This window comes from Castor canadensis, chromosome 2 (genome assembly GCF_047511655.1).
Source record: "Castor canadensis chromosome 2, mCasCan1.hap1v2, whole genome shotgun sequence".
Lineage (NCBI taxonomy): Eukaryota > Metazoa > Chordata > Mammalia > Rodentia > Castoridae > Castor > Castor canadensis.
In genome coordinates this window covers 16,601,238-16,627,751 of record NC_133387.1, presented here as the reverse complement: position 1 = coordinate 16,627,751, position 26,514 = coordinate 16,601,238, and the positions used below count along the sequence as shown (strand labels likewise).

General features: G+C 44.1%; 1 protein-coding gene across 5 annotated transcripts in view; it reads right to left on the bottom strand.

The window, feature by feature from the left end:
* Atp6v0a4 (ATPase H+ transporting V0 subunit a4) overlaps nt 1–26,514 on the bottom strand; it is a 62,701-nt gene that overhangs the window by 17,299 nt on the left and 18,888 nt on the right. For all 5 annotated transcript variants that reach the window (XM_074062250.1, XM_074062260.1, XM_074062256.1 and 2 more), the window contains 13 exons: nt 26,148–26,280; nt 24,980–25,058; nt 24,662–24,756; nt 19,198–19,323; nt 18,649–18,743; nt 17,294–17,420; nt 14,497–14,579; nt 13,607–13,700; nt 11,075–11,287; nt 7,372–7,522; nt 6,174–6,313; nt 4,514–4,671; nt 2,089–2,182 (listed from right to left, as the gene is read on the bottom strand). In XM_074062250.1, coding sequence (XP_073918351.1) covers nt 2,089–2,182; nt 4,514–4,671; nt 6,174–6,313; nt 7,372–7,522; nt 11,075–11,287; nt 13,607–13,700; nt 14,497–14,579; nt 17,294–17,420; nt 18,649–18,743; nt 19,198–19,323; nt 24,662–24,756; nt 24,980–25,058; nt 26,148–26,264 — 1,572 coding nt within the window. In that variant the 5' untranslated portion in view covers nt 26,265–26,280. The remainder of the gene's footprint in view (nt 1–2,088; nt 2,183–4,513; nt 4,672–6,173; nt 6,314–7,371; nt 7,523–11,074; nt 11,288–13,606; nt 13,701–14,496; nt 14,580–17,293; nt 17,421–18,648; nt 18,744–19,197; nt 19,324–24,661; nt 24,757–24,979; nt 25,059–26,147; nt 26,281–26,514) is intronic.

The following is a 26,514-nucleotide window of genomic DNA, read 5'->3' as shown; positions in this document are numbered from 1 at the left end:
TTACACCCATGTTACAGGTGAGAAAACAGACACAGGAATGATAACTTAATCACAGCTCACACAAATAGAAAAGCCACGATTTAAACACAGCCAGTCTGAGTCCACTGCATGGGCTCTTCTTAACCACTGTTTGGTCATTTATGAAAAAATATTTAAAACTGGGGGTGCCACTCAGTGAACGAATACTTGCCTATGGCACTCAAGGACCTGGGTTCAATCCCCGGCAACAGAAAAAAAGCAAAACAAAATTAAAGCCATTCAGCTATGATGAAGGCTAAATATTTTGTGATCTGATTCCCAAAGAATAAATGCACAATGGAAATTTACATTACATAATTACTAAACCTTCTGTCTATATCTGACCCAAGTACTGGCTCAAGCACAGAAATGCTGTGTTATCTCTGAGAAACAGAATTACAGAAATGAACAGAAGAGGGAGGAAAGGAATTCCTACCTTTCTTTACAATATTTTGTAGTATGTAGACTTTTTATCATATGTGAATATGATTTTATGATAAAGAAGAGAAGAACTTTTCTTTTTCTTTTTTTCTTTTCTTCTGTGGTGCTGGGGCTGGAACCCAGGGCCTTGTACACGTCAGGCAAGTGCTTTACCACTGAGCTACATCCCCAGCCCAAGACCAGAAGCTCTCAAAATTCTAAGTGTAACTAGGGAAAAAGTTCAGTATTTCAACATCCCACTTTGTTTCATCTTGACATTTTTTAATTCTTTTTAAAATTTTTTTAAACTTGAGGGCAGATGACAAAATTGCACACACAGCAGAAATCCTGGCCTGCTAAGGTTTTAAATGTAAAATTCTATATCCCTAGTCTGTGTCAAGAGCAGAATTGGGCAGACAGAATTTGCTGGTGACTTGGATGTAGGCTGTGAAAGAAGAGAGGGGGAGGTAGGAACAATGAGATTCAAAGCAAAGGAAGGTCACCAGACCTTAGCACCCTCTGCCTGCCTCCTCCGGCCGCCTATCGGCCATGATGTTCCTTTGACTAAGGCCTTCCAGTGTAGGAAAAATAACAAAATAACACTTTGAAGCTTATAAACCAGCTTTCAAGGATTTGACCCACTTTGATAAAACTTAAAATGCAAGTTCTCCTGGGTGGCAAATGCAAACAAATCCTGTGAGATATTTACTGTTTTTACTACAGTGGGGAGAAGGGAAAACAAGAGGACTCAGAAAAACCAAAGAGGGAAATGACAAACAGGAGAGAAGAGACTGCAGAACCACTGTTAGGGCTAGTACTGTTTACTCTCAACTATTGAGACTAAAACTGAAGTCTCCTACAGAAAGAGCAGAGAAGAAAACGTTAATGGACAGTATTTACCATGTTCAAGTCTACACTGCTCGTAAGTCATTTGGAGCACAAGGCTGCCACCTGGTGGCAGTGTCTACTGGGCGGTCACATGTTTGGCTTTATATGCTTGAGCTCACAACTGTAACCTGAAGGCCGTGTGAGGAGTCACCTTTAGTTTGTTTGTTCTACATCGACTTTACTAGGATAGATAAACAAATAAATAAAATGAAGCATATGCCTTTGTTTCAAAATTATATTGATTCTATCAGTAAAAGTAAATCCATACTTTACTATGAAAAAGAGAGTTGCCACCCACTTCAAGAAAATGTCAAAGTTAGAGAGCTCAAGTGATAGAGAACCAGCCCGGCAAGCTTGAGGCCCTGAGTTCAAACCCCAGTACCACAAAAAAAAAATTTTTTTATTAAAAAAATAGAAAATGCCAAAGTTAGGATATTAAATAGCTTAATAAACACGAGAACTTTCCAGGTAACCAAGGGCTTTTCAAAGAAGTAATCACTACCACCAGAGGAACAGCTGATGGTGAGAGAAGCAGGTGTCAGCACTGTATGGAAAATGCCCCTGGGGCTGAGTACAGGGGACAGCCGGTGCATTTACTTGAATCCTCTTCTGTGTGTCACGAAACCTCTGATCCGTATTATTCTATCTCAAACCAATCTTGTTGATTTAATGGGTTCTGGTACTTTCTTCCTCTCTAGCCAGAGATCTTCTCAACAACACACTTTTACACAATTAATATTTTATCCAAGAAGACATTATTACCGGATCAATCCCAAATGGGTATGGGTTTCCAGAATATACTCCTGGTGTGGCTGGGTTCAGCTGTAAATATGGATTTGCCTCCAGTACATGATCACTACAGAGAGGATAAGGGGGAAAAAACCAAAATAAAATAAAACAATGATTAAAAAAAAATGATAATGCCACCAGTCATGATCTCACTGACCAACCACATCCCAGGTTATTGCTACAAGTCAACACCTCGGCCGATCCTGAAGGACAGATGGATTTCTACACATAGATCCTGATCTCTGTGAAACTCAGCTCTAAAAAACCATAATCTGCTAAATATCTAAATCTGTGTCACTTTTCAACCAAAACCATGAATGACAACGGGAGGAATTTTTCACTGGTTCTGCAAGTCTCAAGGGCACACTCACATTAGGGGCTTTGAGAACAGCCTCTCAGGAAAGGCCCAACGAATGGGTATTTGAAATTATGGACCAAAGGCTGACCATCTTGACAGACCCCTCCCTCCTACAGCAAGGTGTTATGGTCTCAGATCAAACTGCCCCCAGCTTCCTGGCTCCCCACCAGGAAGTCTCAGTGTGCTGGCCCCACCCTCCATGTACAGTGGAAACAGCTGGCCCTTGGGGACTATCCTGGACACCACCCCTGGCCTGAGGGTCTATGCCATGCATATGGCTGCCTTCATTAGCAGAGATGTGTGTTTTGTGCCAACCAAGGGAATAGCCACCCCTAGCAGGAGGGAACTGGCCTGGTACCCACAGCTAGGCCACAGTGTCTACCAGGAACAACTTTACAACCTCACAGAACACCAACTCAAACCAGGCTACCTTGTGACTAGGACGGAGCAAGACAAAACAAGACCATTCCATACCTGAACCCAAAGACAGGCAAAAAGACGGACATTGTCCACAAACCACAAAAATGACCAAACATCCCCCCATTCTAACCCAGGCCAAACCTTCTAAGTCCCTTCTAGCACCCTCTTACTGAGATGCCATGGCTCCCACTGGCACACCACTCCCCTCATTGAGTCAATACACCCAACTTGGGTGACCATGGGCACATTTCTGGTGGTCTTCGTCTGAAGAAAATGTCAATTGCTAGGAACATCAGGCCCATGACCTAGGCCGTGGCTAGTGACCAAAGTTAGCTTGCTGTGTACTTCAGCTCTGATGGATGACCGGAGTTTTCTTCTGCCTCACTGACAATGAGGTTCTGGTTTATACTGTAGACGCTTGAGCTACTCACTACACAGATTTTGCAAGCAAGTAAAATCCTTCAATTTCCTTAACTAGAAATGTTACAATCCTCCTGTGCTTGGGGAAGACAGGACAAGAGGGCTGCAAGTGTGTTTCCATCCACCTCTTTCCCTTCACTTCAGTCCTGAACCCAAAGTTCCAGACCAAGACAGGAAAACCTTACACTGACCCCCAGGAAGCTGGGCAGACAGATGCTAACAAACATCGCCTAGGATTTGTAGGTTTGCAGATCAGTCCTGAAACTTCTGTGGGCATCCTGGGCATGTGACACATGCTGCCCTAAATCGTGCAGGGCTGGTGACACCTCTATTGGTTCTCCTTGTTCTTTTCTACCCTGCAGGGCCCTCCCAGTTCATTGCTCTGACCTCTCTCCAACTGTAAGATCTTTCTCCCTCCCGATAAAAGTCCACATTCCTGAAGTGTTGTGTTTCCAGTCTGATGAATATCTGTGTGATTAACTCCAAAGGAACCATGGAATGTGTACAGGAGGTGTGGACTATGGGGTTTAGAAAGCTTCTGGGTGTCTCTCCTGCAGCCCCCAGACCTCCTCACCAGCTGCCCCCACCATGCCCTCCTCACTGTCAGTGGAAGGCCAATCCAGGGAGCTGGCATTGTGAGCTCATCTGATATCAACTCCCTTGCTTAAGGCTGAAATCGAGCCACCCTGAGCAGCCAAAGGCAATGACCCTGTGGAGGACCTGGGGTCCTGAAAATACTGGAGACTGATAATCTACATAGTTCAGAGTCTGCGTCGGCTTCTCTTAAAGCAAAGCTGTTGTTCCTAAATGTCCAGATGTGTAATTTCATTCTTCCTCTACTTCTCAGCCAGGGAAAAGTGTGTTTCAAAAGTCACCTTCTTCTCCAGGAAGCCTTGCTGCCATCACGCATACCAAGACACCTCTTTATATTCCTTCCCTACCCCAGGTTTTGGCAACAGTGCCTGGTTCGTGGTCTGTACACCTTAATATACATCTAATTGAACTGAAATCTTAAAATCTATCTCCATATATCAGAAGTGACCGGTACAGGTCTTATGCTCAATAGATAAAACTGAATTCTTGGATGAATTTGCAGGCATAGCTCTGAGTAGACCCTGGTATAGATTCTCCCAGCCATGGAAACAGTCACTGAAGCCACCAGATGGCCTGTGATTCTGTCATCTCAGGCTGTGAACTTACCTCCATGTGCCATTCCTGAACATGGGCCGGACACTCCAAGAAGAACCAAAGATGTTAAAAGACTTGGAGAAGCAATCATTGTAGATCAAGCCCGTGTAGATGGAGAAGATGCCCATAAGTAGGATCAAGTAGCGCCCATTGAAGAAGGTGTTCCAGATCTGGCCCAGAGAAACAGAGAGGACAGGCGTCAGAGGCTCTGAAGAGATGCCAGAGGGGGGTGTGCGATGGGATGTCTCCAGCATCACTAGTGCGGGCCCCCTCGGAGGGGTCATGTGACCTAGCCAGACCTCATAATCCAATGAGAAAGGGCACACATGCCCAATTTCCCTGGGCTTATGAAGGTGAATCAGAGAGCCATGGACTGGGCTTAACATCGTAGCAACTAAATCACAGAAGCCCCACGTTCTTTCTCTCAGCCCTAGCCAGATAATGAGGTTAAACACATGCAGAGGCCTCCCCTGCTGAGGAAGGGACCAGAAACTGGCAGGCCATGGTCTCAGGTGCCTCCAGAACATAAGCCTCAAGCTATCCTCGGATGGCTGCAGATCCATGGCTAGCCACAGCTATGCTGCTTGGGGTGTTGTCATTATAAAGTTGAGTCTCTGTGTAACTGCACCTGCTTAAGAGATTTTTAAAAACCACTTTCTTATGATGACAGATGTGTGTGTCATTCTTTCCAAAAATTGTTGAAATGCAACTTTGCGACTTTAAATGGAACCCTAGCAAACAACACCTGTTAAGCTGTCATAGAACACTGCATCTTTCCCAGGTTCATTTTGTCACTAACCTTGTTTATGATTAACTCACAATGACATCACTGAGCTTGCTCTAACTAATTCCTCCTGTGATGAAAGATTGCAGCCTTTCTTACAATTCAGAACATAGCTAAAGGCAGGTTTCCGCTTTGTTGAGTGTATTACCAGAAATATAAAGTGACTGACTGATAAACTTTAACCAGGGCAGATTTCTAAGTGCCTCAACTTCATAACACTCCTTCAAGGGACCTGGGTGGTGGCGAAGAAACTCTGAGTACAGTGTGAAGAACCATGTTCAGGACTTCTCAGTCACAGGCTTTTGGGAAACCAGGCTTGTCACAGGCTTGCCATAAACCAATATGCATGGGATTTTAAGTTTTTTTGAAAAAAAGAAACTTCAATTAATGCAGATTCCTTGATGCTAATTTTTGGAAAATTATGTGTTTATAGACAAGTACACACACACAAAGAAGAAAAGATATCCAAAAACATCCATTGTGATTTTTTTAGGTGAGTAAACTGTTATAGCTTCCTGATTTTCACAATGAATATGTATTGCTTTTATAATCAGAGAAAAAAAATATTGTTAGAAAAAAAACAAGGGGGCTGGAGGTGGGGCTTAGCTGTAGAGCACTTGCCTAGCATGCATGAGGCCTTGGGTTCAATTCCCAGTGCCATATTTAAAAAAAAAAAAAATCAATGTTTTGTCAAGCCATTGGACAAAACCCAAAAATGCTGAGTGGACTGCATCAAACCTTCCTGAGAAGGTCTGGCCAGGAGTTCTGTGTTGAATTTTGCCTCTTTGGGTTTTTTTGTGCCTTTCCCTTATTTTTCATAAAAACATGTCACTCTGCTGGTGAAAACATTTTCCTGTTCGGCCTCTGGATTGTTTGCCCGCCACCCACCTCATTGCTGCTCTTCTGGGAGAGCAGGCGCCTCTCGTTAAGCACCATCCACAGGGCCGCCAGCAGCATCACGGTTCCATGGCCACAGTCTCCAAACATCACGGCGAACAGGAAGGGGAAGGTGATGATGGTGTAGGGAGCTGGAGGTGAGACCCACAACAGCCTGAGGTCCGAACTTCCTCAGCCCCCTTCCCAAGCCAAGAGGCTTCCACACTCAAGGTCGTTTCCTTGTGTTTCCTGATTGTCCCTCCCCAACCTCACCCCCCATCCTTGGTTGCCCCCATTTGCCCATGTGTAGGGACTCTTCTTCCTCAATTTACATGTGCACTGAGTCTAACAGGGGTTAAGTGACTTGTCCATGACCCCAAAGTCTGATGGGATTTAAAACCACTTTTCTACCTCTGACTTGTACATATTCTTTCTAACAGCATCTTGTCTGTGGCTCCACAATTGGCACATACCACACACCACCTTCTACTCACAGATACACCGACCCCATGAGGCCCTGGCACTTTAAATCCCAAGTTAGACTGGGGCTCAGGCTGGAGACCAGCACCATGCCCCGTGTAGCAGGAGACACCTATTCTACTCCTCTACTTCACTAACCAAGTTACCAAGACCCTGCAGCACTTGGCCCTAAGAATAAATCTCCTGACCCAAGTCCTAGGGATTTGTCTTTCCCATACATTAACCACAGCACTCTGCAGATGCTAGGGATGGCCCTGGTTGACTCAGAAAAGACAACAAGAACTGGGCAGGCGGAGTGGCTCAAGTGGTAGAGCATCTGCCTAGCAAGTGTGAGACCCTGAGTTCAAATCCCAGTACGGCCAAAAAAAAAAAAGAACTGAATTCAGCTGCCTGGCTGATGGGGCTGCCATTTCAAGGAGAGGTGAATAGCCAGGCATGGTATCACACACCTGTAGTCCCAGAACTTGGGAGGCAAAGGCAGGAGCATCATAAGTTTGAGGCCAGCCTGAGATACATAGTGAGATCTTGTTTCCAAAAAAAAGTTGGTACAGACAAAGAACAAATCTTGCACTAGTCAGTACTTATAGAACATAACACAGGGCAACAGGGCATTGGTAAACCAAGTAAGAGTTGAAGAATGTCACAGTTCTAACAGCTTCACCTCTCAGATCCTGACAGGTACATCTGACCTAACTTCCACTTTCAACCCATTGTGCAACATTTCATTTACCTGGGTTTATCTCCCGGTAACTTCCTACACCATATGCGTCCACAATGTTCTGGAAGCCAGCTGTGAATTTATTGGTCCTGTTGAAGGTAGGGGGAGCTATTCTGGATTCCACTTCTGTCAAGATGGGGACCATGGAAGAACCACTGAGCTCCTGCAAAAAGAGCAGGGGACAGACGTCAGGACGAGAGTCGTGGGCTGGGAGTCAGTACATGAATCTCCACATGAACTCGGGACATCTCTTGACCTTGATAGGCAACAGTCAGACAATGAATGATGGGGCTGTGCAGAGGGAACCTAAAATCTGACACTCCTCGGTTCAGGGCATACGTGTGTCCCTCTCATGGCCTTGCTTGCTTACATCTTGCAAGCTGAACTCTTCTAGAGCTAGGCTTCTGACTCCGTGTCCTTGTAAAATGTCTGCAAAACAAAGTCACCGGTAGAGAAGAGGCCTGGTGCGAACCGATGAGGAGGAGGCAGATCCTTCTCAAGATAAACTTCGCTCTGGAATGTTACTTACTGTGCGGTCCTCCTGCACCTGGTCTAATGAGGTTTAGGTGTCATTACCTTGTCATTACAATCTTACTGTATTTTTACACTTTCCCTGTGGGTTTTCTTAGCTGGTCATGGGTTATCACAGTCACAGAGTGATTCTTCAGACTTGAAATTCTTTCACAACTTTCATGTCAATCAACTTCAGCAAAAACTGTGCCAAGGGGGAAAGAGACCATCATTCTTGATCTCTCTTTCTGAGTCAACCCACTTTCACCACTGCAAGTGTCTTAAACTTTAATAATCTTAATAAACTCTACTTTTTACTACTCTGCTTTGTGTCTTGCCTGGACTCTTCTCTCACCATACACAAGAACTGAGATAGCTGCGCTGACCTTCCGGAAGTATGTTCTCTGAGAATCCCATCGTGCAAAGCTAGTGCCCCCAGTACTTACCTAATTCATCTCCCTGGAGAGCCCTGGGGAACAGAGCCCTCCTGATTTCCTCCCCTCCTCAGCTCTCTGCTCCTCCCTCACCCTCCATCCTCTCCCTCTGGAGCTCCCCCACTTTGCCAATTCATCCCTGTCTTCCAAACAGCCCTCCCCCTCATCCCATTCTTTTCTAATTGCCTGGCTAGGCTTGCAAATGCTGCAGCCTCACCAACTCCACAAAATGCAGGAGACTAAAACTGAGTTCACCCACTTGCCCGAGAGCAGGTCCTCCCTTTCCCTGGCTCCTTCTGCAGAACCACCGTTCTCCCTGATTCCTAAAGTGGAATCAGTCGCCTCGCCCTCCTCCTGATTCAACCAGTCAGTCTACCATGGCATGGGTACACCTCCCTCCGGATCCCTCTTCTCCGAGCACCTAGTCAAGCCTCCTCCCACCCTCCAGCCTTTGGCCCTTCTGTTTATCTTACCCCTCCCCCACCTAATCACTCCTGAGATAAAATAACCCAGAAGCGCTACTCTATCCACCTCTGTCTCCAGCTCTAGAATCTTCAAAGGCGTCCTCTTTCCCAAAGAATGAAGTCAATTTCTTTAGTCTTGCAATCATGACTTCCTTAGGAGATTGACTTAATCCTCCATTGGTATCTCTGCTTCTTCCCCATGAAAAGAGGCCAAGTCTGTTCTAGCCATCTCTCCACTTCACCATTCTCCACACAGTCCGTGCTAGGAGCCCCACAGCCACTCCAAAACCCAAGCGTTTGCCATAGTCAAACTCAGTGGGACTTAACACCGGCCAAACGAGTGCTCATGGAAGTCAGTCTCAGTCCTCCACACGATGCCATGAGGACAAATCCCATTTCAGAAATGAGGACACTGAGGCACTGAGAGGCTAAGTAACTGCCTCAAGGTCATACAGCTGGTGGAGGAGTTTCTTACTGCACTGTAATGTTCTCCTGCCATGGTGTGTGATTAGCACCTCTTAATGGCAAGGACTGTAGCTTTCTTTTTCTTTCTTTTTGTATGTGTCCTCTGGCAGTTGACACATACCTGGCATAGGCCACATGGCTTAGTGTCGATGATGATGGTGGTAGTACCAACCACACACTCTCCCTTCACACGTACACCTCCTCTAGTTCCTACCCACAGAGGGTCTTCTATTCTTTCTGGGGAAGTACTTTCATTCTTTCAGAGGACTGGAGAAACCGAGTGGCCTTGGAGGACCTTACCCCTCTGTGATTACGGGATGACTGTAATTACAGACCACCTCCCCATACCCTGTTTTCACACAGCACAAAGTGCTTCTAAAACACAAACCATATCATGCTACTCCAGAGTGGGACTAAAACCAAGCCCCATATACCCTTGGGGTCTGCCATGTGACCCTAGTGCCCATCCATATATATTCCTGCTCACTGACTACTCCACTGTGGTCCAGCTCAAGGACCACCTCTTCCAGGAAGCACTCTCTGCCCTGCCCAGTCCAGGAGACATGCCTGTTTAAAAAGTCCCTTCTGAGTAGTTTGGGGACTGTGAAGGGAAGGACACTCTAGTGTATAGAGGTTAAAAGGAACATTTCCTGCATTCAAATCCTGCCTCCTTGGTCCAGCATCGTGGTTGACTTGTTATTACTCTCTGCCTCAGTTTCCTCATTTGTACAAAGTGAATAAGGACAGTTCCTTGGCCTTTCCCACCACACGCCCTTTACCTTCAGATCCCTCAGCCTGGAAGTCTTCCTCCCACCCAGCTCCAGTCTTCTCAGAGGCCAGCTACTCAGAGGGGCTTGTTTGGCATCAGTTGCTATGAGTCCCCCTGCTGTCACTAGATGTGCCACTTATCCAGAAGGAAAGCTTTCCACCCAAGTTCCCCACCAGCCAGATCCCACTGGTTCTCACCCCAGCAGGCTTCATCTAACACCCTATGAATGATTCAAATAAGTTCATCACATCCTCCAATAGGAACCAAATGTCACCCTACCCTCTTGTCACTACAAAGCCTGAGCCCTAAGGCCCTACAGGTTTACTCTGTCCCACGTGCAAGGTGCAAGTGCAATCCCCATGTGGGATCCTTCCACATGGGCTCTGAGTATATGTGGCCACCAGTCTCATCTGTCCAGGCTTACGTGTCCCGTGTTTGGCCGTGTGTATTAACTAGGGCAGGGGATCCCTTCCTTCCTTAATGCGGTAAACAGGTGATCAGAACAAGCCCCACTCCCGCCCCATCCTTCATCACCCTCCTGTTTGACTTCCAATCCTGAAATCACATTCTCGGGCCATGTGACTATCCATCTCCCTTCCTAGAAAGCCTAGGAAGGGTTGTGGTCTGCCCCATGGCCCTAGATCTATTTCTGGTGCCTAGTGAATGGTGCACAGGGCTTGATATCATTACTGGCACTTGGTGAGTCATCTGTGCCTTTCAGCTCTTATTATAGGGGCTTCATTATTTGTCTCTCCAGCTAGACCATCATCTCTACAAGATGATGGGTGGTACCTGCAGCCATACTGTGGAACCTGCCATCACAACTAGCTGAGTTACTGGCACATCAGTGCTCGATCTATACTCACTGCAGCTCAAAGGAACGTTAACTCATTCTCAAATAGTGAAGAAAAGAGTTTCTTTTATGTGTCCTAGCACTGGGTTAAGAACTGAAGGTACAAAGATGGCGACACTCTGACTACTTGCAAAGTTCACAAGGTCAACAACCTCAGAGAGCCCTGCAGAGAGGCTGACAGGGTCGATGTGAAAGCTTCCCAGTTCTACCCACCACTCACCATGCCATGCTCCAGCGCCCTCTTGATGTGCCCAGTGTCTGCCACTGGGAACCAGACCTCAGCGATGACGCACTGCTGGGTGACATCGATGTTACACATGTTCAAGATGTGGTAAATGGCTTTCATCTTCTGCACTTTGGTGACCCAAGAGTGCCAGTTGGCAGCTGCTTCTTGCAGCAGGCGCTGGCGGTGAGATTCTGTTTGTGTTATGACCTAAGCAAACAACAACACAGAAAAACAAGGAACATTCCTGGTGTTTGACATGGTGGCAAACAGGGAGGCTCATCAGCCACAGTGGCTCGCCCTGCCCTGGGCTCATTACTCTGAGAGGGAAGGAGCTTACTGGAGATGCTTTACCCCTCATGGCAGGTTTACCTTCCCTACTGGAGCCTAGCACCCTCAAGCGAAGTAGTCCTGTTGTTACAGGTTGAATGTGTCCCCCAAAAAAGATTATGTGGAAGTCCTAACCTCTGGTACACATGACTATGACCTTATTTGGGTCTATGAAGATGTAATCAAGAAAAGACATGGTCATACTGGATTAGGGTGGGCCCTAGTCCAATAGGACTGGTGTCCTTATAAGAAATTTGGTGATGGGGACACACTGGAAAAACACTATGTGACCATGGAGGCAGGGATGGAAATGACAAACATACAAGTCAAAGAACATCAGGACTTGCTAGCAACCACCAGACTTTGGAAGAGCTAAGGAGGACCCTCGCTCAGCATCATCAGAGGGAGCACGCCCAGTTTGTCAACTTTGATCTTAGCCTTCCAGCCCCCAGAACTATGAGAGAATCCATTTATGTTGCTTTAATCCACCTCAGTGTGACAGTTTGTTAGAGTTTCCCATAGACATCAATACAACTGCCGAAACGCTTTGCATACATGGTCCATAAATGGCGGCTGAATGAATGAGTGAAGGAATGGATGGATGGATGATTTGGCTTTCATAAAGTTTATTTAATGGAATTAGTTTTCGTACTTGATGACACAACAAATACAGTAATCTTTTTCTGTAATCTTTACATGTGGCTGCTGGAGTGTATTGTAAGAGACCCATCTGGCTATAAGATCAGTGACAGCCACAGGCTCACTTATGTGTTTCCCAGGGTCCCTTAGGGTATGATACAACCTAGTCTAAGGATTTTCAGGAGACAAGGCCTCCTTGGCAGAGATAAAACTTTCATAAGCCTTGGAAGTTCACCCTTCCAAGAAAAGCTTACACCTCCTTTATGAAAGAAATGCCTGCTAAGAGACTTTGACTGAATATTGGTATAAGCACGAGAAATGATTCCCCAATCTCTGAGTTGACTCCAGGCACAGACCCTTCTGGTCAGTCGGTCATTTGATCCCCTGACTGCACCTGGCCCATGTCACCTGCTTGCTCCCGAGATCCCTCTTATAAGAGCACTACCAGAAAGACTTGCCTAACACCAGGTGACATCTCAGACTCATCTTGGCCTCAGCTGGACAGAAGGAGAGAAGTCAGTGCTGGGTCAAGGAGGACCACCACAGGGATTTGTGTGCACACTAAATGTAAGCAGGATTGGCATAATTTTTTTCCCGTTCTCCACATGGCATCTTCTTGAAATCTAGCATGGAGTATTTGGGAGAAGGGAGAACTTCCTTCAACTATTTGAGGGAAACACAGTTGTGAAAGTGACAAAGAAGGAATAAAGATGATTAAAGAAATTAGACAGATTTTCTGGGAAGGTAAATGTTGCTAGCCAAAGGCTTTGAAAACAGGCACCAACTGAATTTCTAAACTCAGTAAGGATCTAAAATTATGATGGCCTAGACAGAAGTCACACACAGCTCCTTAAATTTAGATTTAATTAAAATCAAATAAAAATTAAAATTCAGTTCCTTGGTGGTACTAGCCATGTTTCAAGAGCTCACCCAACATATGTGGCTCCCGAGTACAGCACTGGACAGTGTGGGCTTCAGATGTTTCTGTCACACAGAACTGTGTGACAAAAACTTCTGTGTGACAGAAACTTCCGTTGAACAGCACCAGTTTGGAATATATCAGCAGACAGAGGCCCAGCTGACTTTAGCGACCACATACTTTCAAAGCTGCTGTGATTCGAGAATATTCTACTCACATAAGTACAGGATGTCACCCTGGAAGGTGATAGACTTCACCAAGGAAAGAATTTGGGATGTGCAAGCATTCACTGCTGTTTGTACAGAAGTAGCTGATAGGCTTAACCAATTCAGTACTGGCCAAACTGGCTCAGTTACTTAGTTCCTGGTTAGTTGGATGTAGACACACCAGGCTGGAAATAAAGGGCTCCTTTGATCAGATTAGGGTAGCTGCCTGAAGGCTGTGGTCAACTCTAAGCCCGGACAACGCATTTCTGTCATACTGCATCATCACCCTAGCTTAGTGAATACTGTTTGCTAATGGTGCAATCTTCTACAGCCACAACCAGCACACCAGAGCAAACCCTCCAGCCAGGACCCGGGGGACAGGACTGTATGGCAGAGGCAGCCCCTTCCAGATCACTGCTCAAAACCCTCACTCACAGTGACTAGGTCTTCCAGCCTCATGTTGACTCCAGCCAGCATCTCTCTGCGCTCCGCTGCAGGCTCTGGGCAGGGGTATATGGTAGCCCGAAACCTGTGTTTAATACATACATGTGGGTTGATGCTGAAATGCATTTGTAATCCCTTTTCTTCCTGCCATTGTTTGCTGACCTGAGCCAGGTGGCCACCCTTTCCTAGAACAGCCTCCTCTTTGCATTCAGAAAATGAGTAATAGTTGGAGGGAGTCCCAGCTCAGCCCTTGCTCTAGGATCTGAAGCTGTGGCTCTGCTGTTGAATGGGCTTCATTCAAACCCTAAAACCTACCAACGAGCTGATATGGAAATAGATGGTGGGCTTGACTCATCTCTTTTCTCTCCAGAATTTATTTCCATGTAAAGTCCTGCACTGAGTAATTTCTACTTCTATGGACTGTATGTTAAGACACTTCTGCAAAGTCAGAAATGACTTAACCATGCGGTTTTCCTCCTTTTTTTGAGAGAGAGAGTGCCTTGCTATTTAGCCCAGGCTGGCCTTGAACTCACAGTCCTCCTGCCTCAGCACCAAGGTTCTGGAATTACAGGGGTGCACAACCACACTAGGGCTTAGTTTGCCTACTCTTTAGCCACAGATAAGGGATATATGAGGAAGAAGCTGAAATGGTCTCACGTCAACTTTTCATTGCCTTTAAATTTGGTTTTCTCACATTCTTTCTGTTCTTATTCTCACAGCTATGAAAAGTCAGCTGTATTTTAACATCATCTTATCAGGTATAGGAAAATTATTCTAAAATCCCAATTGGCTTCAAAGACCAATCGTGTGTACTGTGCGCTGAGTGTCTTTACCCAATCCTGACCCCATCACCACAACAGGGCCACAAAACTTCCTCTTACCCATCACAGATCTTCTCGATTTTCTGCCTGAGCTGCTCTCCTTGGTAAAATATGATGAATATATTCTTTTTAATTTCTTCTTTCTGGGAAATTAGAACAATTTTTAAGACTTCACAGTAACACTATTTGCTATACCAGTGGGAACACAGCTGTGCTTTAAATTCAGCTCTCATGGGCCTAAGGACATGACTCAGTGGTAGAGCACCTGCCTAGCAAGCATGAGGGTCTGAGTGCAACTCCCAGTACTGTCAAAAAAGAAAATGAGCTCAGCTGTCAACCCTATACCCAAGAGATATGATCATAAACAAGAAAACAGCCAGAAGAGGGGATCAGGCTGTTCTGAGCTATTTAACGTGAAAACAGATGGCCCGACTCACCAGAATGAACCCATGCACCTCTGCATTTTGGCAATGCATTCGGGTTTGGTACCTAACAAAGGTCAACCTGTCTCTATCTTTCGACTCACATAGCTACTCCCTGTGTGCCCTTAGGAACGCCATTTAAGGTGCATTTTTCAGGCTGGGGATGTAGCTCACTGGTAAAGCACTTGCCAGAGGCCCTGGGTTCAATCCCCAACCCCACAAAAAAATTAAGTAAAATTAGGAAAAATAATAAACTGCATCTTTCAAGTTCAAGTTGGATAATTCACCAGTGAGACAGGATATATGTTCCACAATCACCTGCGAAAATGTTCAACTCTTACTGTGAGTAAACTATTATGGACTGAAACAATGTGTTCTTTTGCTTTTGTTTTGTTTGAGGAGATAAAGAAAAATTACAACACACTTTGGAAAATCCAGGGCATGGGAATCAGGTGCCACCCCGTGAAAAGCACCTGATTCAAGTCAGGACTCATCAGGTGTCATGAAAATGCCCACACCCTATAAGCCAGCAATCCAATTGTCCCTGAACTCATGATAGAACAAATTTATAAAAACATGAAAATCTAGCCAGATGTGGTGGCTCACGTCTATAATCCCAGCTACCCAGAAGACAGAAGAATTGCAATCCAAGGCCAGCTTGGGCAAAGTTAGTGCAAGATGCTATCTGAAAAGCAAACTAAAACCAAAAGGGCTGGGGGTGAGGCTCAAGTGGTAGAGCACTTGGCAAACTCAAGGCCCTGAGTTCAATCCCATTATCTCAAAAAATAAAGAAAATAAAATCCATATATACAAAGATGCTCATAACAGCATCTAGATAGACAGATAGATAGATAGATAGATAGATCAGGGAAAACTGGAAATAAAATGTCCAAAAGTGGATAACATCACATCTACTCAATGGAAATATCAGGCATCTATTAAAGTAATACCAAAATAACTCATCTCTTTACAACTGCTCATGGGAGCAGCACAGGGGTGTTTTAGGATTTCTGGAGCTACCTGCTTTACATTATTTCTAAAGGTCCCTTCACCCATGGAAGTTAATCTGGTCATTTTCTGAATCTCTTAGATTGTCTGGTCTCCTGATCCACCAGAATCAAGGATCCATTCTGACCCCATGACATCCACTGGGTGACATTCAATGTCCATGGTCATCGTTTTCCAGATGTTTGCTTTACAAATCCCCTCTCTACTACCATAACTATTTTATATTAAAACATGATTATGACAAGTGATGATGCAGTGACAAATTTTAAAATAATCTCTATAAACAATACATAGTGCTGGAGGTCTGGCTTAGCGCTTGCCTAGCATGTTCAAGGTCCTAGGTTTGCATACCATGTAAAGCATGCATAGTGATAGGGGGAGGGGAGAATATCATATTATCTAAAATTAAGAAGAAAAGAAAAATCATTTCTTTATATTGTTGTTTATATAACAACCATATAAAATTATGCCTGCCTGGGCTGGATGTGTGGCTTTGCAAGAGCAAAACCCTGAGTTCAAACCCCAGTCCCATCAAAAAAAAATTATACCTGCCTGATATTATAAACCATAGAAAAACAGCACAATAATTAAAAGCAAAGGCTTTAGAGTCTGGTTTTGTGTGTGTGCTTTCTTCTTATTTTAAATTTCACTTAACTATAAAGAAGTTTTTTCATCAAATAAAATTTGAAGTTAATTTTTAGACAAAAATCTAGAAAAGATTATAGACTCTTTCAAAAACAAGCCCAATCTCTTGGAATTAAAGAGTAAAATGGGTTGGAATACTAAGTGGAAAGGTGGAGGAAGCAAGAGCTCATGGAATTCCCAGCAGTAAGTGTGCAGCCCTCAGGGAAGAGTCCCGGGAACTCCTTCTTATTGGAACTCCCTCTAAGAGCTTGCAAGGCTTCCAGACTCAGGCTCTGCCCAGCCCCACTGAATGCACATCTGCATTTTAGCAAGACTCCAGGTGACTTCTGTGTTTGTGGGTGCACAAACTAACCTGTATCAGTTCTTGGTGCTTTGTGATTAAGACAGCTGCTGCCTTGTGTGGAGCTAGTACAGCTAAGTTTCTAGAAACAAGATAACTACACGTCTTGGAAGAATGAACCAATTATAAGGTGTTAATATGAATCAGCTCTTGAATGGACCTTTCAATTGAGTAAAGAAAAGAAAAGGAAAAAATGGAAGGAAAAGAAAGGAAATAGATATTAGCTTCATGGAACTAAAGACACGATGTTTAAGAGAGGGAGACTGTCATGGCATGGGCTCCAGGAATTTCAGAGAATGCTCCCCCTGCAAGGCTGAGCTCCCCCTGCAAGGCTGAGCCTCCCCCTGCAAGGCTGAGCCTCCCCCTGCAAGGCTGAGCTCCCCCTGCAAGGCTGAGCTCCCCCTGCAAGGCTGAGCCTCCCCCTGCAAGGCCGAGCTCCCACCGTGACAGGATCCTCCAGAGGTGTGTCCATCTCGCTGAACTTCAAGTAAATGTTTCCCCGGCAAACTCGCCAAAGCAGTCTCTCAAAGGAAGCCATTCTCTCCCTGTTTATCACACCAGCCGTGAACCTGGGCAGTCAGAAAGGAGACATAACTGAGGCACAGAGCCTGGTACAGGGAGATGCCCTGTGGGATGAGAAGATGGGCAACCATGGAAGGAGGTACCACACCACTCCAAGAGCAGGAGGTGTCTTCACACAGCTCTGGGGCAAGTGGTCACAAAGCCACCTTACATCCCAGCCCCAACTCACCCCAAGTCCCTTTGAGTTTTCAACAGAAAACATTCTTTGACATTTTGAGGTTTGCTTAATTATTCTGATACCATATATTTACTTATTGCATAAAAATATGATAGACCATTCAATATAGCATTGTAGCTGATGGACGCAAATGTTCTCTAAGCATTTCTTACCAAAAAATGTAATGCATTAAGAAGGAAACATATGCACTTTCTGTACATCTCTATCTTTCCCATCGTCCTGGTATTTAGATAATTGCTGATCCAAGCTTCTTCTATGGTCTTCAAAATGGTGACTTCTAATGGCTTATTACTTTAAGGATACATTGAGCCTGTATTACTTTTGGACCAAATATTTTCAACAAATATATTTCCTTTCCATTTCAAATTCAATGCTCAGTGCCAAAAAAATTAGAAACCTCAAACTCACAAGGTCCAGAATGCTTTTAAAATTCACAAGTCTCACTTAAACACTGAATGAAATTCCATTTTGAATTGTCACATATTTTCATGGGTATCACACTACATACATACAGCTGTACATACAGTCATACATACAGCCCTACATACTGTCATACTTTCACTGTTTAGAAATGATTTGATTGCATTTCTTGGAGATGACTTTGTACCATTTCTAATTACATGGAAAAACTCACAGATGCTCATTATCAAAGTAGTACTTCAAAGACAAGGAAACAACACATACCTCTTACCTTTGTTCTAAAGTCAGAGAAGAGTTGAGAAAACACACCAAACTAATGATCTCATATCTCTCCTCTGTAGGAGCAATGTACACATAGCATCTCCAAGCTGAAGGGTATGAGTACAGCATTATCAAGAAGGAAACACTCCCTCCCTCCAACCTAACAAGGTCACCCTTACGTCTGTTCGGTGTGGAGGCCTTATATTCACAAGAGAGAGTTTCCATTTCCCTGGCTCTTTGTTCATTCAGTCAGTTAGTCAGTCATACACTCAGGGAAATTTATCACATGTCAGGCATTCAGTTAGGCACCAGGGACCCGTCTACATATAACTCTTAGGACACAGAGTTATACTAACCCCAACTTTCCAGTCATGAATGCAGGTATAGCTCTTAACTCCAGGAGACCGGAAGTGTCTTCGGTAAAGAAATCTTCAGCTAAATTGGTTTCTGTCTGAAAGTCAAAGCACCATTACTATCATTTAATGTATTGTAACTTGAAGTCACTCCACACCTCCATGTTTTGTATGCTTTTAATGAAACTTTAATTTTCCACAAATGGTTAACAGAATTAAACAAGAAGAGTGCTCCTTGCCAGACTGAAAACTTCCCCAATATCTCCCTCCCAAAACCCTAAATTTGCTCAGACTACATTTGCTCATTGATTCTGACTTCCCTGTCAGTCAAGGCCATTTTAAGCATGTGTTTTTCAATGAACACCATAATATTTTTGCCATCAATTCAACTAGCACCAGTTACTCTACCCAGAATATTCTCTCTCTCCCTGATGGCCTGGCCATAGGGCAGATACAGAGTGTTTTATTCCTACTCCAAATCAATAAGTTTTCAAAATGAAAATTTGAGACTCTGCTGAAAGTCCCCTTTATATACAGTCCCCACAAAAAGACCTCAAAGAAGTCCTGGGTTTTCTTCAGGAGGTATTTAAGCTCTGTCAGTTCTAGGAAGCTCTTCTTCAAAGCTTGTTGGCTCTGGTTGGCTTCCTGTAATTCTCCTTCCAATTTTTCTAGAACAGTCTATGTGGGAAGAAAAAAGGTAAAAGAGGCAGAAAATGCTATGACATTCCTACTATACATTAACCACAACTGATCACTAAAAATCACTAAATCACTGATCACTAAAAATCAAATTCAGTGCACCATAATATAGCTAGAATTTCAGTGGCTGTCCAGCCATAAACTTGCATGCTTGTAAATATAGCTAGAGCTGGGACACCCACTCTCCAGAGTCCTATGATCAAATGGGGAAGGCGTGAAAACACTGGGGGAAGCTACACATCCTTCCCGAATTTAGATTACTGAAAGGAAAGTCAGAGGGAATTTACACACTGAGAATTCCTTCTGCTCCAAACACATTGTAATGATGGATAAAATGCAAAAAGGAAACTTCAAATCACTTCAAACCACTGCCCTTTCTAGGTGTGGCTCCATAGAGCCAAGTACAAGCATGAATAGGACTACACAGGGAGAGGTGAGCAGAGAAGGGGAGAAGACAGAAATGGAGAAGGGATGTGGCTCGAGTGGTACAGTGCCTACCTGGCAAGTTCAGGGCCCTGAGTTCAAACCCTGGTACTGAAGAGAAAAGAAGGAAAGGAAGGAAGGAGGGAGGGAGGGAGGGAGGGGAGGGGAGGGGAGGGAAGGAAGGAAGGAAGGGGCTTTAAAAAAAAAAAGAAGCCAGAAACAACTGAGAAAATTTTCTTTCCAAAATGAGCATATAAACAGACTTGACTAAGGCGTATAATGAAATCTAATGGTAAGAAATATCCACAAAATCAATGGTGTAAAATCATTTTTACAGAACATCCTGAAAAAGATTTTCAAGTTTTGTTTTAGAGCATTCAAATATGTAAACAAAGGTATTACTTTCACTTTTTTTTTTTTTCAGAAAAAAAATATGAAATGATCAAACAGCAATGTCCTAAAGTAAAAGAAAAAGTAGGAGAGTGGCTGAAGTGTAAAGCACCTAGCAAGTGTGAGGCCCTGAGTTCAAATTTGAACTGCCGAGAGAGAGAGAGAGAGAGAGAGAGAGAGAGAGAGAGAGAGAACTTGACAATGAAAAATGTAACTATTTAAAACCCAGTGGATGAGGTCAACTCTACACTGGACACAATTTATGAACGTGATACTGAACTTTAATAGATACTGCAAAAACCAGAAGGATCACTTATTGAAAAGCTTGTCAACAACACAATGGATAAAGTGTGTTATATTCAATAAAAACACTTCACAACTGTGACACTGGATTGATTTCAGAAACAGGAAACAATATGGGAGTCTTAAAAAATAAAACAATAAAAGAAAATACCAAGTTACAGAAGAATAATCAATATGGCTTCACTTATGTAAAAATTTTAAATGTGTAATACTAAACCAGTTATTTAAAAGTCTAGGTGGCCAATATGGATAACATGTCTGCCTATGGATCAGAAGATTCTAAAAGGCTAAATACTTGATAAAAACTATGAAAAGTAAGGAAAAAGAAAATACAGAACTCAATATGGCCATGCTGACAAAAGGAAGTAGGGAGAGGAGAGGTGAAACAGAGCTCGAGGACATCGCTCTGGCTTCCTTGTGTCTTACACAGGTGATGAGCACTTTGCTGAATCATAAGCCAAGACAATTACAAATCAATCTGGTTTTACACATACTGTAGGAAAACTATAAAACAAAGCAATACCATTAGTCCACAAAGGATGATCTAAGATAAAGCAGATTTTATGAGAAAAGTTTACTGTGTGTCTTGAAATGTTAAAGAGAAGAGTTCACTAGGAAAGTGTCTTGAAAAGTTAAGTGCAGTGGTAAAGGGTGAGGTGGTTTTTACAGAAAGGGGGAGTGGTACAAAGGGAAAGGTAAGCCAAAGAGCCAGGGAGGCCGGGCATTGGAGCTCACACCTATAATCCTAGCTGCTTGGGAGACTGAAAGGGAAAGATCACAGTTCAAGGGCAGCCTGGGCAAGGAGTTCTCAGAATCCCCATCTCCAAAATAACCAGAGCAAAATGGACTGGAGGTGTGGTTCAAGTGGTAGAGAGCCTGTTTTGCAAGCATGAAGCCCTGAGTTCAAACCACAGACCCACTAAAAAAACAAAAAAACCAGTAACCACAAATAATGGAAACAGTTTAAGGTCACCTATTAGAAAAAAGAAATAAAAGAGATTATCATTACAGATTTTTAAAAATCCATCTAAAGGGGCTGGGGATGTAGTTTAGTGGTAGAGTAATTACCTAGCATTCACCAGGCCCTGGGGTTTATCCTCAGCATCCCAAAATAATAAATAAATGACCTAAGGGACACTCTTACCGAAGAGATAGAAAAGGATCCATACAAATGCTTACTCCTCTCTGCCTCTTCAAAAAAGTTTATTAGTACTAGACAAACTAGATATTTTACATTTGACTTGGAATTGGCTTACTTGGGCAAGTTGGAGAGGGCTTTACAGAAGAGATAATTAAACCAATCAGCTCACACTACATTCAGCTGCATGAATTCTTTTTTAAACTGCTATCTGAAGCATGGCCATTTCAATTTCAAAATAAAAATCCTTCTTACCTACTTAGCAAAATCAAGGCAGTTCCCATGCTTGTCAAATTTCAGTGTGATACAGAAGAATACCTACTATTCCCTGAAAAGGCTACTAAAATAGTCCTCCCCTTCCAACTCCATGTAGACTTAACAAGTCTACATTGTCTCATATATGTCAGCAAAAACAATGTATCACAGGAGCTTCCAAGTGGAAGTGTCATAAGCAAACACCTGTCTTCTATTAAGCCAAGCATTTAAGACATTTGTAACCAGGCATGGTGAAGCATGTCTGTCTTAGAAGGCTAAGGCAGAAAGATGGAGAGTTCCAGGCCAGAAAGATGGAGAGTTCCAGGCCAGCCAGAGACACTGAGGAAACAGGAGGGGAGGGAAGGGGAGGGGAGGGAGGGAAAGGAAAGGTAGAGAGGGAAGAAGAAGGAAAGGAAAGGGGAGGGAAGGGAAGGGGGAATAGAGGGAAGGGGAGAGGAGAGGGAGGGGGAGGAGAGGGAAGAGGGAAGGGAAAGGGAAGGAAGGGAAAAGGAAAACTTCAAACACCAGCACTCTTCTTAATAAAGGTTTTTGTCTTGCAAACAGTCATTTTTATTTTAGCCGTGTTAACATGTAATGAACCACTAGTTTCAGATTAAATCAATGCATACTTTACACTGTTTCTCACATTAGTTCCTAATAAATAAATATCAACGACCGCAATCCACGTAAATAAAGCTGTCTGGAAGTCTTAGTAACAGTTAAAAGTATAAACCTGCCTGAGGCCAAGTTTGAGAATCACTGAATTAGAAGATAGATTAGGAAAATGTCATATTGATCAATACAATTGCTGAGAAACTGAAATTTGACTGCTTTGGCAAAGTTGGAGAAAGCTGTGTAGACCAGGTGGGGATTAACTGAGTCTGGAAGAGAGACTGGACTTGGAATTGACTGTGGTGCACAAGAAAGGCATGAGGCACAGCTCGAGCAAAAGCCCAAGGTAGAGAAGTAAGTCTGAGATGAGCAATCAATTGAGGTACAGCCTGCAGAGGGTGGGGGACTGGTGGGGGAGGACAGGGCCAGGAGAGCAGGCTCTGACAGTCGGGGGTGGTTTGACCTGACACAGGTGAGAGGGACGATCCCCAACAGGAAGTAACAAGATGAAGAAAACCAGGACAGAGGTTAATTGGTGGTGTAGGCAGAAGAGACTGGAATAGTTAAGGGAACTGGAAAGTCTAGAAGTCTCTTGCTATAGCTCAGAAAGAAGGGTAAAAGCCCAAACCAGAATGATGCCTGCATGCCACAAGAACAGGTCAGAGGCTACAGCAGGTGAAGGCAGCAGGAGAGAGACAGCTGTTGAATTTACAGGGACTGGTATTAGAAGATGAAACACTAGGTTGAAATTGGAGGTGATCTGGGGAGCTCCTTTCATACTGGTTAAAAAGTCTTCCCAAAATATCCAGATTTTAACATGACAAGATCTAAAATATTTTGTAGGAGAATTGGCAGTTTCCTATCTGTAGTAGACATTAAAGATTTCTACCACAATGGCTTAACACAGCTCAAAAACTTGAAGATGTCTTCAGGCTGGATGTGGTGGTGTATGCTTTTTATCCCAGCTCTTGGAAGACTAAAGCCAGAGGATCTTGAGTTCAAGGTTAGCCTGGGCTAACCCTGTCTCAAAAAACCAAAGTAGGGGAAAATGGTATTTTCAAAGGAAAAAAAAAGACCCCAGCCAGAGAAACTGCTCAGTTTGGAGAAGGCCTCTCCTACTTGCCTGACCCTCTTAGTGACTCTTTTCCTACGATAAAGTAGTCAGACTCCCAAGGCTGTCCTTATCCTGACTCCACCCACCCTCTTGACTTCCTCTCCTACCCCTATCTCTGACCCCTCTCCCCTTCTTCCATCTGCCATGGTTGCCACTGGAGGGCACGGCCATGCTTGTTTCTGTCTTGCATATGATAGGTGCACAGTGTTTTACAAAGACAGATGGGAAGGAAGTAGACAGAGAAGTAAGGAAGAAGGAAGGAGAGCTCCATTAGTTATAACATCTTTGGCTAAAGAAAGCTATTGTCTTCTCCTAGGTAGCCTAAAGAGGCCAGTCTGAGGAGAGGCCTCCAGCTAGAAGAGACCCAGTTTTGGCTGGGGTGTGGCTCAGTGGTAGAGTGTATCCTTTGCATGTGCAAGACCCTGGGTTCCAACCCCAATATTGCCAAAACAAAAGAGGAAGGAAGAACAAAATTACTGATTGAAAAAAGCCAGTTCACCTATTGTTTTGCATCAGACACACAATTAGAAAACATCCCATTATGTCCACATGCGGCCTGTTCAGTGGCAGCACACAGACAGGACTTTGCTGCCTGTAAGAATCCTATGTGCACAGAAGAAATCACTCTTCAAAGTGGGGTGAACTTTCCTAGAGCTGTGCTGAGAAAGAAAAACCACTCTACCCTGGGTCAGGAGTGGCCCTAAAAGCTGTACCTTGGAGCCAGGCGCTGGTGACTCACACCTGGAATCCTAGCTACTTGAGAGGCTGACACCAGGAGGATCGAGGTTCGAGGTCAGCTTGGGCAAATAGTTCACAAGACCGCATCTTCAAAATAGCCAAGTGAAATGGACTGGAGGTGTGGCTTAAATGTGAGAGCACCTGCTCTGTGAGTGTGAAGCCCTGAGTTCAAACTCCAGACCCACCAAAAAAAAAAAATCTGCAAAAAGTGACAACCACATAAATCCGCTTTCTTACCTTCAGCAACTCGGTAAAGAACCTGGGAATGGCTCTTAGAGCTCCCAAGGAAACTGGCTGGCTATATGAGTGTCCTTAACTGGGCGACTGCAACACAGAGAACCTACCTCCAGTGTAATCAGTTCCCGTGGGAGAGGGGTCTCTGGGTACTTCTCAGGCAATTGGATTGTGATCTCGTTTTTCATCTCATCTTCTAGAAAATCTGAGGGATGACACCCCACCAGAGAGCACAAGGTGATTGTGGGTCCTCACTAAGGAATGGGGTCTGGCAGAACAGGTACCTCTGGCCAGCTTTGCACTGGGTCCCTCCTCCGCCCCCTTCACCCTGGCTCTAGGATCGGATCAGCTCAAAAAACATTATAAACAGGTCTGCCAACTACTACTTTTGCTGGTTCACGTTAGACAGTAAAGAAAAAATGACTTACGGAGGATTCTTTCCAGTGACTCACACCTTCGGACTTCATTCACAAATTTCCTTTGGAAGCTGTTTACATTTGCATTTAACTAGGGAGGGAAAAAGCCACAAGATACACTTTAGGTAGCAACAACTGCCAACATCCCCTTTGTTATTGTATTATCTTTGTGTGTGTCTGTGTGTTTGAGAAGGTCTCACTAGGTAGACCTTCTCAAACTTGAAATCCTCCTGCCTCAGTCTCCCAACTGCTGGGATCACAGATGTGACCACCCACACGTAGCTTTGCATTGTCTTTTTAATGCTGAAGAATGTTCTTAGAAATGTCTTAGGAATAGCTCTTTCCACACACAAGACAGGTGAATCTCAGGCAAAATGCACTTTGGTGTTCTTATGCTCAGTCCCTACAAAACCTCAGCTCTGACCCTCCTGAGAGGTCATGAATATGAATGGACCTTGAAAACCCCACAGCTCTGCGTAATGCATTATAGCAATCAACAAAAAATTCTGCCCTTGTGACGGTGGCCCTCACCTTAGTCCAGTGAACGTTACTGAGGACCTGACAGGTCCTGTGCTAGCAACTCAGGATGCAAAGAACATGACACAATCCTTCCCTGAAGGAACTTAGCTTTGACCTTGACCTTAGTATTGAAATAAAGAAGACATTTTTTTAATTTTTTTTAATTGGACTCAGTAAGGGAGAATGTAAGCTGCCCCTGGGGAGTGACAATCCGATGTCATACTATCCTAGAGTACCACTCTGAAATGCACTTCTGGGTATGACATCTGTTGATTCCAGAATGTATCATCCCTACTAACTAGTCAGAGAAAATAGATTTCTATCCTTACTAAAAAGTTTGGCAACCCACGCGCCTGTAGGCTACAGCCAGTGTTTGAAGATGCCACACAGGAAATAAAATGGAATATCGCCTAATATGTAGTGACTGCCCAAGAGTTTCAAAACATTCCACAGAGGAAGAACAGGGTGGGTGACCTGCTCACTATCACCATAAATCCTAGCCTGAAGAACTAGAACCAGGGATCCATCATTCTAGACTCCTTCTTTCCAGCTCCAGGCTCCTTTCTCTGAGTGAGTTTTGTTAACTACAAAGAAAGGTTGGGAAAGAGTTATCTATACCCATCCCCACCTTCCTCTTATCTCCAAAGAAGGCAAAACCTACATCTTTGAATTGAACTAGTCCAAGCTCCCCGAGCTCAGCGACACAGCAATACGCAGCTTCCACCTGGAGGAACAGTTGTGACAAACACATCTCTTCACTTCGAAAAACTGACGCCATCTTGGCCAGCCTTCACCTGCAGGAGAAAAAGAGATACTTAAGGCAATACATATATGAAAATCCTCAGATGATTTCTTTTAAATAAAATTAAAATCCAACAAGAATCACTCCCAACTTAAAGAAACCTGTGAGTTGGCACAGCCACCTGTGGCTACAGTTTCACCAATCCACAGCAGCACTGATGCTGCTGGTTCAAAGAATGAGCCGCCGTTGCTCTCCCAAGAGGTGGTCCCAAACATCTCAGTGTGAA